Below are 15,075 nucleotides of genomic sequence, written 5' to 3'. Positions count from 1 at the left end.
CTACACAGGAGTGGTGGCTTTATGATGTTTCCCTGGCCAAAATCAAACGGTCGACATTTAAATTACACAATTACTTTTGATGACTTTAAGTTAATATTTTAATTATTTTAATTCGCAGTGTGATGCCATTAGCGTATTGGAGAAAGAACATGACTATAGAGATGAACATTTTGATTTTATTCAGTCACATATCCGGAAATTTTGTTTACAATGTATCCTTTTAATATGCTGACTAATGCAATGTCCTGGTTTTTCATTGTTTTTTTTTTTTTTTGTAATTATTTATTCAATTTTATTTATTCATTCTTTTATTTTAATTTGATCAGAGAGAGAGAGAGAGATAAGAGGGAAAGTGGAAAGAAAGCTACCAGATCTGGGACTCTAACCCGAATCGGCCATGTGGGAGTCCAGTGCCTTAACCACCATGCCACCTGCTGGTCCTGGTTTTTATTGTTTTTTTAAAGTAAAATAAATAAATTGATGGACTTAAGAAGTTACATAAATGTTTTTCTACTGGGAAATTTTATTTCTCAAGTCATTTATAGCTGGATATTTTGAAACATAAAAACAAGTAACGAAATACATGACTTTGGGACTAGTCTTGCAGTCTGGTGGTTAAGGGAGCCTGATTCCACATGGTGACTGCTGTTCAGATCCTGGCTCCAGCAGCTTGGAAAACATACCTGGCACATGAGCCCTAAATCCATCAAGGGTGGAGAATGGAGAAGGGACTGTGTGACCCTGCCCCGTTGGAGGGTGCTTTCTCTCTCTCTCTCTCTTCCTCTCTCTCTCTCTCTCTTTCTCTCTCTCTGTCTCCAGTGAGTGCATGTGCCCTCTGGCAATAAAAAAGGAAGAGAGATGTAATTTTTTTTCTTTGCTGTGTTTAAAGTACTATACTTAAATAATATCAATTGTATGTTGAAAATGTCAATGAGTTGGTGTCGTGAACATACTTGATTTAAAAACAATTGTTTAGTTATTAATTGGGGATGGGTGTGATAAGATCAGTTCAGGTTTATGTGTTTTTTATTTGTTTAGTGTGTTATTATTTCCTCCACTTATAGCATAACCCATGGCTTCAAAATCTGGCTGTACTGATAAGACCATTGGCTTGGGAATTGCAGTGAGACTGAGAAAAAATACTTAAAAAGCTTCCTGGCTGGGACCAGCAGTTAGCGTAATGGCTATGTCACTGGACTCCCACGTAGTCGACCACAGTTCACATCCCAGACCCAGTGGCTTAAAACTCACGCGGGGCGTGTGTGCGTGCGTGCCCAAGGTCCCGAGAGGAGAATGGAGGAGAAGGGATTGCAGCATGGCCATCCTCCAGGGGCGGGGGGGATTTCTCGCTTTCTATCTCTCTGTCTCTGTCTGTCTGTCTGGCGAGTGCACACGCCCTATAGCAAAAACCTCTCAAAAAAAAAAAAAAAAAGCTTCCTGGGCGACCTTGATGACCCCAAGGTTGGAAAACCTATTGAGACTCCTGTCTAATCTAGGTTGCAAGGATTAGGCCAGCCAGTGATTGATATTTACAGCTGAGAGAAGGAGAAAATGTAAGTGGATCGTTTTTTTTTTTGGTTATAAGGATAGTAAACTTCCTGGAGAGATTGAGAGAGAGAGGGAAAGTGAGAAATCACTCCCCAGGAGGGATGGCCACACCACAATCCCTTTACCTCCATTCTCCTCTTGGGATTTTGGATGCACATGCACCTGGCATGATTTTTAAGCCAGATCCAAGACTCGAACTGCACATCTTATCCTCGATGCTACCTGCTGGCCCGGAAATGCTTTTAAGAGAATTTACCATCGAAAACGTCATCACAGCTTGAGTACAATGAAGAGAGCTTCTCTCTTAGATGTTTTATGATTTCGTTCCCCACCCAAAGCTTCTGGGTAATGAAGAGTGATGAAATGATGCTGAGTGGGTAGTAGTGAGTAACACGTCCATGTTTACAGTGTCTGCGACTTACACTTACACATCGTTCTTATTAATGGGCGTTTAAGGTCACGTATAGGAAGACTGGCTGAGTAAAACCACTCAATACTGGTGCTTTCTCGTTCTCCCTTGCCTTCAGTCCTTCCCCTTCTTCCTAGCCCTTTCTCCTCTCTTGTCGCCTAACGGTCAATGTGTGTTGAGTTAAAAGGCACTTGTGTATGTAGTTTTTTTTTTTTTTTTTTTTTTTAAGAATTATCCGTTCAACTTTATTTATTTATTATTATTATTTTAATTTGACCAGAGAGAGAGAAAGAGGGAAAGTGAGAAAATAAGCCACCAGGTCCAAGACTTGAACCATGGTCAGCCATGTGGGAGTCCAGCGCATTAACCACCCACCATGCCACCTGCCAGCCCCATGTATGTAGTATCTTTAAACAGAACACAAAAAGTTAGAGTAATTGAAGTTAAATGTCTGCAGCATTTTTATGTTGTCTTTGAAATTAGAAAATTTGAGAAGTCTAAACATTTAATGCTATAATTAAAGGTGTAAGTACAGAAATCAATCAGGAAGGAAGTTGTTCACTAAAATAATTAGACCCAATTGATTTCAAAAAAATACAAAATATAGGGCCAGTGGGTGGCTGGTGGTTAAGAGCGCTGGACACCCATGTGGCCAACTGCAGTTCAAGTCCTGGACCTGGTGGCTTACTTTCTCACTTTCCCTCTCTCTCTCTCTCTCTTTCTCATTCTGTCCCTCACTGGTCAAATGAAAAATAAATAAATAAATACAGTCAAATTAAAAAAAAAAAAAGAATATAAAATATAAGAAGTCTCTTTGGGATGGTGAAGTGTATGCATTAGTGAGTGAATGTGACAGTTCAAAATAGTATTTATTTAAAGATTTTAAAATTTAAATTATAATACAAATGTATCAGTTACAGAAATCTCAAGTTGTCAGTATCTGGCAAGTGGCATGGTGGTTAAGGGTGCTGGACTCCACATGCCCAGCCGCGGTTTGAGTCCTGGACCTGGCAACTTGCTTTCTCACTTTCCCTCTCTCTCTTCTTTGACTCCATCACTCTCTGATCAAATTAAAATAAATAAATAAAGTGAAATAAAATAAAACATTTTTTTAAAAAAAGAAATCTCTTGACCAGCAGTTAGGGTAATGGCTATATCACTGGATTCCCATGTAGTCGACCATGGTTCAAGTCCTGGACCCGGTGGCTTAAACTCATGTCAGGCACAAGTGCATGCGTGCCCAAGACCCTGAGAGAATGGAGTGGAGGAGAAGGGATTGCGGCGTGGCCATCCCCCCTGAGGGGTGATTTCTCGCTTCTTGTCTTTCTGTCTCTGTCTTTCTTGCGCCGTACGTGCCCTAAAGCGAAAACCTCTCAAAAAAAAAAAAAAAATCGAGATAGTAATGGTGCTAGTATTACTAACTTTGACCTTTTTCCTGGCTTAGTGAGTCTTCCACCTTCGAGTTAAATAGATTGGGTTACATGATTTTATTTGCACTTTGAACTCATGTACGGGTATTTCATACTTTCAGAATTCTTCATTATCATTTAAGATACCTTTGGAAATTATTTTGGAAACTAATATGCAAATAGATGCAAATACTAAGCTGGAAGCACAGAATTTTATACCTTTTCTTTAACAATATATTATTCAGATGGTGCAGCCCTTATTTACACTTCAGTAAAAGAAAACAAAAATATAGATTTAGTATATAAATACATCGTACAGAAATTATATGGATTCCCCTATAAGATCCCTGCTGTCGTTGTGGAAAAGGATGCAGTATTTATGTAAGTATACTCTTATACAGTGTTTTATCTTGTGTGGTTGCTACCCTCTAATGGCCAGTCGTTTTCAGTTTTGAGGGAAATCAGTAGGCCTTCTGGGATTAGTCCAGATTGCTCTTGGGTTGGTCTGTTTGTGTCAGACCGTCATCCTCTTCTCCTTGCTCTTTTTTAAAATAATTATTTAACTTTATTTATTTATTTTAATTTGACCGAAGAGGGACGGAGCAAGAGAGAAAGTGAGAAAGCAAACCACCAGGTCCAGGACTTGAACCATAGTTGACCATGTGGGAGTCCAGCATCCTTAAACCACCATGCTACCTGCTGGTCCCCTACTTCTCATTGCTCTTTAGATTTCCTGCTGGCCCGGGCCCTGTTTGAAAGGCCTTTGCTGCTATAACTACATGTCTGTTAGGTGCAGGTATCAGTATATTGTTCTTGATATTCTTTAATTGGTTATGATACAAAAATGACCCAATATATAAGCTAGACAATGCTGTTAAAAAGTTACCTGAATCAAGTTGGGAAGTAATAATTATTGTATCTCCCCCACCAAGAAAAAATTAATGACATTTTAAGATCAGGAATACTGATAATCATTTTAAATAGAAATTAAGTATAACTTGGATATTATAATCAAAAGCTAATTAGTTGTCCAAAATTGGGCAAATGGACTTCATAAAAATATTCCCTGTACATGTTGACTGAAAGAATAAGGACCATGTATACTTGAGACTTACATTAATTTCTTTCCAGTCCAGCAGGATGGGATAATGATAAGAAAATAGGAATATTACATGAAAATTTTCAAACATTGAAAGCAGAAGATAATTTTGAAGACATCATAACTAAACCACCTGTTCGAAAGGTAATAGTTTTAATAAATACTCTCAATGTTCAGGCTTTGGAAGTTATTTATTTATATGTATATGTTGTCTTCAGCGAGAAAGAGACATAGCTTCCCGAAAGGCCTTCCTGCCATGACCCGCCCCACACCAGCCAGCCTGGATCAAGGTCCTGCACGCATGTACACAGGGAGACCTTGGAGCACAGACCTAGGGCCTCCCTGTGGGTTCAGTATCTTGGAACCTTTCTTTTTCTTTCTTTCTTCCTTTCTTTCTTTCTTTCTTTCTTTCTTTCTTTCTTTCTTTCTTTCTTTCTTTCTTTCTTTTAAAAGAATTATTTAATTCCATTTGTTATTATTATTTTTTTAATCTAACCGGACAGAGAGAGAGAAAGGGAAAGCAAGAAAGTAAGCCACCAGGTCCAGGACTTACACGGTTGGCCGTTTAAGGCCACATGGTTGGCCATGTGGGAATCCAGCACCTTTAACCACCACACCACTTGCTGGCCCCACCTCAGAACATCTCATGACCACCGTGCCTCCAGCTCCCCTTACTGAGGCTTTTAAATTGAGGGGAGTCCCTGCTTATATCGTAGTTAGAAAGGCAAGGCCGTCCTACTCTTTCCTTTCTTTTTTCTAAGTTTTTGCTATATGGCATGTGCGCTTGACAGAGAGAGAAATGAGAAATCATCCCTAGAGGGGATAGCCATGCCACTATCCCTTCTCCTCCATTTTCCTCCTGAGCCAGGAATTTGAACCAGAATTCCCCCTGGGATTTTGGACACACGTGCACACACACCTGGTGTGATTTTCAAGGTGCCAGGTCCAGGACTCGAACCATGTTTGGCCATGTGGGTGTCTGGTACCCTAACCACCACGCCATGTACTGGTCCAAGATTGTCCTTTTTTCTGTCGGTGGGGTTTCTGAGCACACATTCGATATTTCTTGTGTTGTGTTTAGTTTGCTGTAGGGCATGTGTCCTCGCCACAAAGACAGAGAAAGTGAGAAAGCACCCTCCAGGGAATATGGCTGTGTCAGTCCCTTCTCTTCCATTCTTCCCTCAGGGCTCTGGGCATGGACACACACCCACCCAGTGTGTTTTCAAGCCACTGGGTCTAGGACCTGAGCCATTCACTCAGCTGTGTGGGATCCAGCTGCCTTAACTTGCATGCCACTGGCTGGCCCTGGGTATTTTTAATATACAGTTCACATGAGGATTTGTTGTAGCAAAAATTTTTTTGTTTTTGGATTTTTGCAATAGGGTGCATGTGCTCACCTGAGAGAGACAGAGAGGGAATGTCAGAAATCACCCCCCTGGTTGGGGGGTGGCCATGCCACAGTCCCTTCTCCTCCATTTTCCTTTTGGGATTTTGGGCATGTACGTATGCACACATATATGCCCGGCATGCTTTTCAAGCTACAGAGTACAGAATTTCAACCACAGAGTCAGCCATGAGGGATCCTGTGCCTTAATTACCACACTACCTGCTGGGCCTTGGCAAAATTTAAATCAACTCTTCAGTTAATAAATATTAACCCCAGGGACCAGCGGGTGGCGTGGTGGTTAAGGCGCTGGATGCTCTCACATGGCTGACCATGGTTCAAGTGTCAAATTAAGAATGAACGAATGAATAAATAAAGTTCAATAAATAATTAAAAAATAAATATTAACCCTTGGCCTGGTTATATTAGCAGGATTAGTGCAGAATCCATATTCTAAGGAGAGTGCTTAGGAAACCATGGCTCAACAGGAGCGGGTGTGAATATCTTCATTAGATAGGTAGATGCTGTGAACGTTCCAGCTTAGAGCCCAGCCAAAAACCAGGCAGACTGCTAGGAAATTGTCTCCCATGTGTGGGTTTGGGCAGAGCTCAGATCGTCTCCACAGTCATTACCACATTGCCCACAGCTATTTTAGACTGCAGAGCTGGCCCTGTAGTCTAGTGGTTAAGAGAAGTGGATCCCACGTGGCCAACCAAGGTTTGAGTCCCAGCCCCAGCAGCTTGGAAGATAAGCCAGGCACGTGTAGACGTCTGGCCAAGGTCCTGACGGGATAGAGGCGTGGAAAAGGATGTGCTGAAACCACACCATTGGTTGCCTTCTTCCTCTCCTCTCCTCTGTCTGGCTGCCAAGCACAGGTATCCTCTGGCAAATAAAAAAAAGTAATGTTCGCATGTAATACTTCTTACTTTTAATTTAGATACATATTTTAGTAAAAAAAAAATTTATTTCACATATATTATGATGCTTAAGAGTCCAGACATTCACAATATAGAGCATCTTTGTGGGTTATTAAAAATAGAGAAGTTAAGATCAGGGCCAGCAGGTGGCATGGTGGTTAAAGATGCTGGACTCGTGTGTGGCTGACCACAGTTCAAGTCTTGGACCTGGCAGCTTGCTTCCTCACCTTTTCTCTGTCTCTGGTCAAATTAAAATAATACTAAATAAAAATTTATTTATTTATTTATTAGTGTTTTTCAATTTGATCAGAGAGAGACAGAAAGAGAGGGAGAGTGAGAAGGCAAGCTGCCAGGTCTGGGACTCAAACCATGATCAGCCATGCTACCGTGTGGGAGTCCAGCGCCTTAATCACCATGCCACCTAAAAGAATTATTTTAAATAAAAGGGAAGTAAGGTCAAAAACAAATCAGTTGGCATGCCATTTGGTTTGGATGTCTATCAAAAGAAATGTACTGATCAAAAGACAAAATAGGAAAAAAAAAAAGGACAGAGTATCCGATAAGGTGTCTTTTTCTCCACAGATAGTTACTGAGCACCAAGCAAACACTCAGGCATTCGTGCTGACTGGGAGGGAGGGGCGCGAGGGCCGTGCATAGCTTAGACCGTGTCTGCCGAGTGCGGCAAGTGCTCTGGGGGGCAGGGAGTGGGCAGAGGTGCTGGTTTGGGAATGTCAGAGAAGGTCTCCGTAAAGCCAGGCGAGGCTGACAAGGCTGACAGCTGGAGGAGCTGAAAGCCCGCACACACACACACACACACACACACACACACACGCACACGCACACGCCCTGAGGCAGGAGTGCAGGGGAGGACTGACAGGAAGGCGGAGCTGCGAGGAAGACCAGGGGCAGGAGAGGAGAGGCAGAGTGGGTTAAGATCCTGTGGGCCTTACGATCAGGCTGCGGTAGGACTTTGGATTTCATCCTGTGTAAATCGGCATTTAAGGCAAAGGAGTGACGTCATCTGACTTAAGCTTTTAAAAGGGTCACTCTGGTCTGGAAAAGAAAGGCTGGGTCAGTGTGTGTAGTGAGAGTAGAAGCAGGGATTTTTTTTTTTTTTTTTTGAGAGGCTTTTGCTATAGGTCGCATGTGCTCACCAGAAAGAGAGAGAGAGAGACAAAGAGACAGAAAGCAAGAAATCACCCCCCCCCCCAGAGGGGATGGCCATGCTGCAATCACTTCTCCACCATTCTCCTCTCAGGATCTTGGGCATGCATGCACATGCATGTGGCATGACATTAAGCCACCGGATCCGGGACTTGAACCGCGGCCGACTACATGGGAGTCCAGTGACATAGTCATGCCAACTGCTGGTCCTGGATTTTTTTTTTTTTTAAGGCTTTTGCCATAGGGCATGTTCACCAGCTAGAAAGAGACGAAGAGGGAAAGTGAGAAATTAATTCCCCGGGTGGGATGGCCATGCAGTAATCCCTTCTCATTTTGTCCCCGGGATTTTGGGCATACACACACACACACACACACACACACACACACACACACACACCTGACATAATTTTCAAGCTGCCGGGTCTAAGGCTTGAACTGTGGTTGACCATGTGGGAGTCCAGTGCCCTAGCCACCATGCCATCTGCTGGCCCCTAAGCAGGATTCTTTTGCAGCTCCCTTTCCTAATTATTATTCTGAGAGAAGCATTATGTTTTATCTCAGGGAAACCAAGGACAAATTGCATTTCACTCAACTGGGATATTACTGGCCTTTTTATTTATTAAGAATTATTTAATTATTATTATTTAAATTTGCCATAGGGCACGTGTATTCACCAGAGGCGGACAGAGGGAGAGGGAGAGAAAGTGAGAAACCAGCCACCAGGTCTGGGATTTGAATCGCAGCCGGCCCTGTGGGAGTCCAGCACCGTAACCACCACGCCACCTGCTGCTCCCGCTGGCCTCTTTCAGACACCCAGCTGCTGAGCAAGCCTGGCAGTTGTGAATGATGAGCTTGGGGGTCTCAGGTTACACTGTCCAGTACACCACCCACTAGTCCTACACGGCTTTTAAATGTCTTGTAAAGTGAAATGTGACTAAAAAGCCCGTTCCTCGTCACCCTGGCCTCGTGGCAAGGGCTCGGTAACACTGATGGCCAGTGACAGCCGTATGGAGCAGCACTCGGACACGTTCGCATGTGTGACATGACCAGGCGACTCTGCGGGGGGCGCTGGGGCAGGCAGCGCATTCAGGTACATACAAATGGAGCGTGGTGATGTGTGAATTCCCAAACTGCTTTTTTTAAAAAAAGAATTATTTTATTTAACTTTATTTTAATTTGACCAGAGAGGGACAGAGAGAAAGAGAAAGTGAGAAGCGAGCTACCAGTCTGGGACTTAAACCATGGTCGGCCATGTGGGAGTCCAGCGCCCTTAACCACCATACTACCTGCTGGTTCCCCTAACTGCTTTTTCATTAGTCAGTCCTGGAGGGTGTTAGCACGATGATGTTGGCGTAGTATCTTAATCTCACTCGGTGTGTGTTGCGTATTTCAGTTTGTACACGAAAAGGAGATCATGGCCGAAGACGACCAGGTGTTTCTCATGAAGCTGCAGGTACGCAGTTAGATCAGACGCAGACCGGGTGGTTCATGGTAACTGGACTTACATACGTAGTTTTAAAAATACAGCAATGCGTTCTGTAAATGTCTAATCAGGGATGCTTTTTGTTGTTGTTGTTTTTCAGTCTCTCTTAGCAAAGCAGCCGCCAACTGCAGCTGGAAGGCCTGTGGTCAGTATTACAGATTTTAACGAAATCACTAAAATGTGGTATATATTGTTTGTGTTTCTTAGTCCTGCCCATATCTTGTGGGTGTGTTTTGCTAAACTTGCATTCAGATTCTCCTGGAATTAGGAGATTTTAAAACACGCTTCACCCTTTGTCCGGCTCTCTAAGTCATGACGCTGTACTGCCATTTGCAGCATCTGTTACATGTGTCCGTTACCGTACCGAGGCACACGTGTGTGATTTACAGACCCTCGGCAGCCCGAGGACGCAGGTCTGTCTGAGCCCCGTTGCAGACGGGGAGGCAGGGGCCTTAGAGGGCATCGGGGTCTGCCTAAGATGATGCAGCAGGTGGGACTGGGATCCACGTCTCACTCCAAAGCTCACACCCACATTCTCAGAACAGTCTTTCTTTTCCAATGAAGGAAAAATTCGTCCTCTAAAATGCGAGGGGCCTCTGGTGTTCTAATGAGGACAGGATCACTAAAAGTTTTTGTCAGTGGGTTGAATTTTTAAAGTATCAGTAAAACTGGGTTAGTGGCAAGGTGATTTCATTTTATATGAACAACTTTTGCAGAGCTGACGGTTTTTCTCATTGTCGTTTTCCTGTCCTTCCGTAGGATGCCTCACCAAGAGTACCAGGAGGCTCTCCTCGAACACCAAACAGATCTGTGTCGTCCAATGTCGCCAGTGTGTCACCCATCCCTGCTGGCTCAAAAAAAATTGATCCAAACATGAAAGGCATGTCTCTCTCTCGGAGAAAACAGCACGATGCATTTTACAGTGGAAAGAAATCTACCTTATCCCACCTTTCACCATAATTCTTATTTTCTTTTACGCAGTACCTTCTAAGCTTTGTCTCTGTAGATATAGTTAATCATATTACAGTTTTTCACGTTTAGAATACACGTTTTATAGTGTATTCTTAATGTATCATTTCCATGATGAAATTTTACTACATTTAGTCATTCCCTATGGTAGATCATTGCACAAATTCTTATTTATACTATAACCTATAGCTCTGTACTATAGGTCATCTTCAGTTAACAAAAACTGTGCAATAGTTATTACTGTAGGAATTATTGCCTTAAATAGGATGAGTAGAGGTCAAAGAGTTTGTACTTTTTAATGAATGAATGAATGAATTTGTTAGCTGTTTGCCATAGGGCATGGCCACTTGCCTGAGAGAGCCAGAAAGAGAGGGAAAGTGAGGAATCAGCTCCAGGAGGGGTAGGGATGGTCACACCACAGTCCCTTCTCCATTCTCCTCTCAGGATTGTAGGCATGCATGCTCATGTGCCTAGCATGATTTTCAAGCCTCCAGGTCCGGGACTCGACACGTGATCAGGTCATGTGAGTCCAGCACCTTAACCACTAAGCTACCTGCTGGCCCCCATTTTTATTTCCTTATTTTTAAGAGGGTTTTGCTATGGTGTGTGCGCTTACTGGAGAGAGAGAGGGACAGGAAGCGATGGTGCAATCCCTTCTCCTCCATTCTCCTCTCAGGATTTTGGGCGCACATGCACGCACTCCCGGCCTGAGTTTAAAACCTCCCGGTCCAGTACTTGAACTGCAGTTGACTGTGTGGCCGTCCAGTGATGTAACCATTACGCCATCTGCTGGTTTCCATTTTTACGTTTTTTAATAATGTCTTTCCAGTCGATCTTTCACCTTTACTTGTCATCAGCATTGAATAGTACACTTTTCCACAACTTAATTAGCATTCCCTAAATACTAATGAGAACTTTATCCCTTGGAACTTCTGTTGATTTCCGAATAGAATGAAGTAACTTTTTGTAATACTTGAGGCAAATATGTCTCAATAGTTTTATTTTTGAAGAAGCTCTTTCAAAAGGGAGCTGTGTATTAGCATCTGACATCTGTTTGTTTAAAATGCTCTTGGCCTTTTAAAAATAGCGTTCTCATCTTTCAGTGGTTATCTTACATTACACTTACTAAAGTTCACTTGTTCTGTTTTATACCTGAGTAGGTCGTGGCAGTGACTCGACCTCCAAACGGCAAATTGAACTTGAGTTTGGACTTCCATTTGAAGTCTGTCATTTGATTTCTATGATTGATTCATGAGATGATAACTAATGGAAAAATGAACGTTTTGAGTAAAAAGCTGTATCTGTTGTTTTTTTATAGCTGGAGCTACAAGCGAAGGCGTCCTGGCAAATTTCTTCAATAGTTTGTTGAGTAAAAAGACAGGCTCTCCAGGAGGCCCAGGTGTTGGTGCTGGGAGCCCTGGAGGCGGGGCTGGCGGTGCAAGCAGTGGTTTGCCACCCTGCGCCAAAAAGCCAGGTAGAGTCCCCTGGGGCAAGTCACTTAAGACAAGAGCGTTATTGGCATAGAATTAAGCATGCAGGGAACTTACTTGAAGTGTCCAGTTCAGTGGTTTTAGTATCTTTACAGAGTTGTGCAAACAAACCATCACCTTGTTCTAATTCTAGAACATTTTCATCTCCCCGGAAAGAAACCTTGACACATCCCATTCCTAGCTCCCTGGTCCTGGGCAACCACGGCTGTGTTTTCTGTCTCTGGGTTTGCCTGTCAGGACATTTCATGTGGACTCCTGCGATACGTGTCTTCTTTAACATGATGTGTTCAAGGTGCACCCACGTACATGGTACAGTAACATGTACCGGGACTTTCTTTCCCTTTATTGCTGAGTGTGTTCCATGCTGCGGACATACCACATTGACCTGCTCATTCGTGGGTTGCCAGACGTTCCGGTTGTTTCTGCTTTTTAGCTTTTATGACTCAGTGGCTGCTGTGAACATTCATTTTTATGTGGACATAAGTTTTTCATTCTCTGGGGTAAATCCTAGGAGACGCATTGCAGCGTCCTGTGTTGACTCTGTGTTTGAGCCTTTGAAGAACCGCCCACGTGTTCTCTAAAGCACCGCACCATTCTGCGTCCCAGCAGCAGGTGTGAGGGTTCCAGTTTCTCCATGTCCTCCCCAACATTGATTTTCCGCCTTGCCTTCCCGCTCATTCCTCTTTCCAGATTCCACAATTTTGTTGCTGTTTTCTATTGTTCTTATTATTGTCCTGTCCTGTGCCTTTAAAAGAAAATACCTTTATGAAATGAAACATTAGGTAGAAGTTTTCCCTCCTTTTGATGACAGTCTCTGCCATTTAAAATGAGCTTGTTTTTACATGAAGGATGTTAGTAACCCTTAGTATGCGAGACAAGGTTAATGAGCGCACTGACACTTTTTAAATGAAGAGACGGGTGAGAAGTTGTATCTGAGTCTTCTTTGCTTTTCCTTCTTTCTAGGCCAGAAGCCTGTCATATCAGACGTTCACGCGGAACTGGACAGAATCACACGCAAGCCAGTGACAGTCTCTCCTGCCACACCTGCATCTCCTGCGGAAGGAGAAGCTTCTTGAAGATACCAAATAAAGCCATTTATTCAGTTTTCTGGGATAATGTGCACTTGCCTCTGCCTTTTCCTTCAGAAATGGAGTTAGGAAGCTGCAGTGCTTTTTCAGGCGGACTAAATTGATGTCTCTCTTTCTCTCTCTCTTTTTTTTTTTTTTGGTTACCCATTTTTATAAAAGGAGCTACACAGAAGAAAAATTATTCTACTTTACGTAGGATTGTTACTGCATTGCCATTTTGCATAAGGAAGTAATTTTGAGTTGTGAAAATCTCAAAATTAATAAATTCAAAATACAACCATAGATCATACTCTAAAGGCTGCTTAAAACATACAGGGGGGGGTTAGGGAAGGGCAGGAAATATGCAGTTTGGGCATTTGACTGACTTGGAAGACCAACCTTATTTTAGTTAAGACTAGGAAAATCATTAGGAAAAGAAATGGTTAGTTTTACTGAAAAAGAGAAAAACAATCAATTGTCAGATTTTGCACACAAACACAAGTGTCCCACCACACACGGAATGTGCTGAGCGGACTGTCACATCGCATCTGATACACCAGTCACCGTCTCAATCAGTGATCCTGTGCATTGTCATCAAAACGACTTAGGAATACTGGCCACGGCGTTTAACCGAGAAGAAAGGAAGCACACTGCCTAAATATGTAAGAGAAAAACGCAGAGGTCACTAACATGTCCAGAGGTAGCGGTCTTCGGATTTGTCTCCACATATATATATATATGGCTCTGCCTTAATATTCCCCCTTTTTGTTTGTGACTTTCAACTGTAATCAGTTAATAAAGTATTTATTCTCTGCATTCAGGTTGAAATAACTTGTTGCATTTTATTATATTTCAACTATCATGAATGAAGAAGATTGGTTAGTAATTTGAAGTATTTGGGGACCAGCTGTTACTGTAATGGCTATGTCGCTGGACTCCCATGTAATCGATTGCGGTTCGAGTCCCGGACCTGGTGGCTTAAACTCACGCCGGGTGCGTGTGCGTGCGTGCCCAAGATCCCGAGAGGAGAATGGAGGAGAAGGGATTGCAGCGTGACCATCCCCCCTGGGGGGTGATTTCTCGCTTTCTGTCTCTTTGTCTCTCTCTGTCTTTCTGGCGAGTGCACGCGCCCTATAGCAAAAACCTCTGGGAAAAAAAAAGAATATAGATAAGAGGACCAGCAGGTGGCGTTGTGGTTAAGGTGCTGGACACTCCCATGTGGCCAACCGTAGTTTGAGTCCCAGGACTGGGGCTCACTTTCTCACTTTCCCTCTCTGTCTCTCTCATCAAATTAAACAAACAAACAAAAACGAATGACTAAATAAAATTAAATAATTATAAAAAATTTTTTAAAAAGAATATAGATAAGTGGGCCAAAAGACATGAACAGACAAGTAAAAAGAATTGTAAAAATGGCCCTCAAGTATATGAAAATATATTCAGCTTTCCTCATGGGAGAAATACAAGTTAAAATTAGGCCATGGGCGAGTTAGTGGTGTGGTGGTGAAGTCAGCAGGATCCCACGTGATTGACTTTTCGGTTTGAGTCCAGACCAGGCATCCAGGCGTGTGTGTGTGCATGCCCAAAATCTCGAAAGGAGGGAGAAATGGTGAAGAGATTGTGGTATGACCATCTCCCATGGGTGTGTTTTCTTTCTCTTTATTTCTTTCATTCATTTTTTCAAAGAAGGAGGTATTTATTGTATCTATTAATTCATTTATTTTCATTTGACCAGAGACAGACAGACAGAAAAGGAAAGTGAAAAAGCAAACCACCAGGTCCAGGATTCAAACCGTAGTTGACCATGCGAGAGCATCCAGTGCCCCAACTACCATGCCACCTGCTGGCCCTCTTTCTCCTTCTTACATTCTCTTTATCTGCCCTGCAAGCTCACATGCCCTCTGAATTTTTTTTTTTAATGATAAAATATCCTCCGTATCAGCATGAAAACACTCCAAGAGCTCGACACCACTGTCAAGAAGCGCGTGAGCTGCTCCTGGGAGTGCAGAAGAGTGCCACCTCGAGAGGGAGGTTTGCGATAGGTAACCACACTGCGTGTTCAGGCTCGTGATCACACGCCGAGGACTTAGCCCTGGGGCACACATCTGACCGCGTAACGTGCACACCGTTCTTCAC

General features: G+C 42.9%; 1 protein-coding gene across 1 annotated transcript in view; it reads left to right on the top strand.

Annotated features, from left to right (window-relative positions):
• DYNC1LI1 (dynein cytoplasmic 1 light intermediate chain 1) overlaps positions 1-13,755 on the top strand; it is a gene marked incomplete at its 5' end in the record, with an annotated part of 37,557 nt that extends 23,802 nt beyond the window's left edge. The window contains 8 exon segments of the mRNA XM_006158961.2: positions 119-212; positions 3,612-3,747; positions 4,498-4,609; positions 9,324-9,383; positions 9,514-9,558; positions 10,173-10,293; positions 11,701-11,856; positions 12,836-13,755. Of these exon segments, the coding sequence (XP_006159023.2) occupies positions 119-212; positions 3,612-3,747; positions 4,498-4,609; positions 9,324-9,383; positions 9,514-9,558; positions 10,173-10,293; positions 11,701-11,856; positions 12,836-12,948 (837 nt within the window).
• Positions 13,756-15,075: the final 1,320 nt, after the last annotated feature.

Source organism: Tupaia chinensis, unplaced genomic scaffold (assembly GCF_000334495.1).
Source record: "Tupaia chinensis unplaced genomic scaffold, TupChi_1.0 Scaffold000617_2, whole genome shotgun sequence".
Taxonomy (NCBI): Eukaryota; Metazoa; Chordata; class Mammalia; order Scandentia; family Tupaiidae; genus Tupaia; species Tupaia belangeri.
The sequence above is the reverse complement of the archived record's forward strand: the minus strand, read 5'-3'. Positions and strand labels throughout refer to the sequence as shown.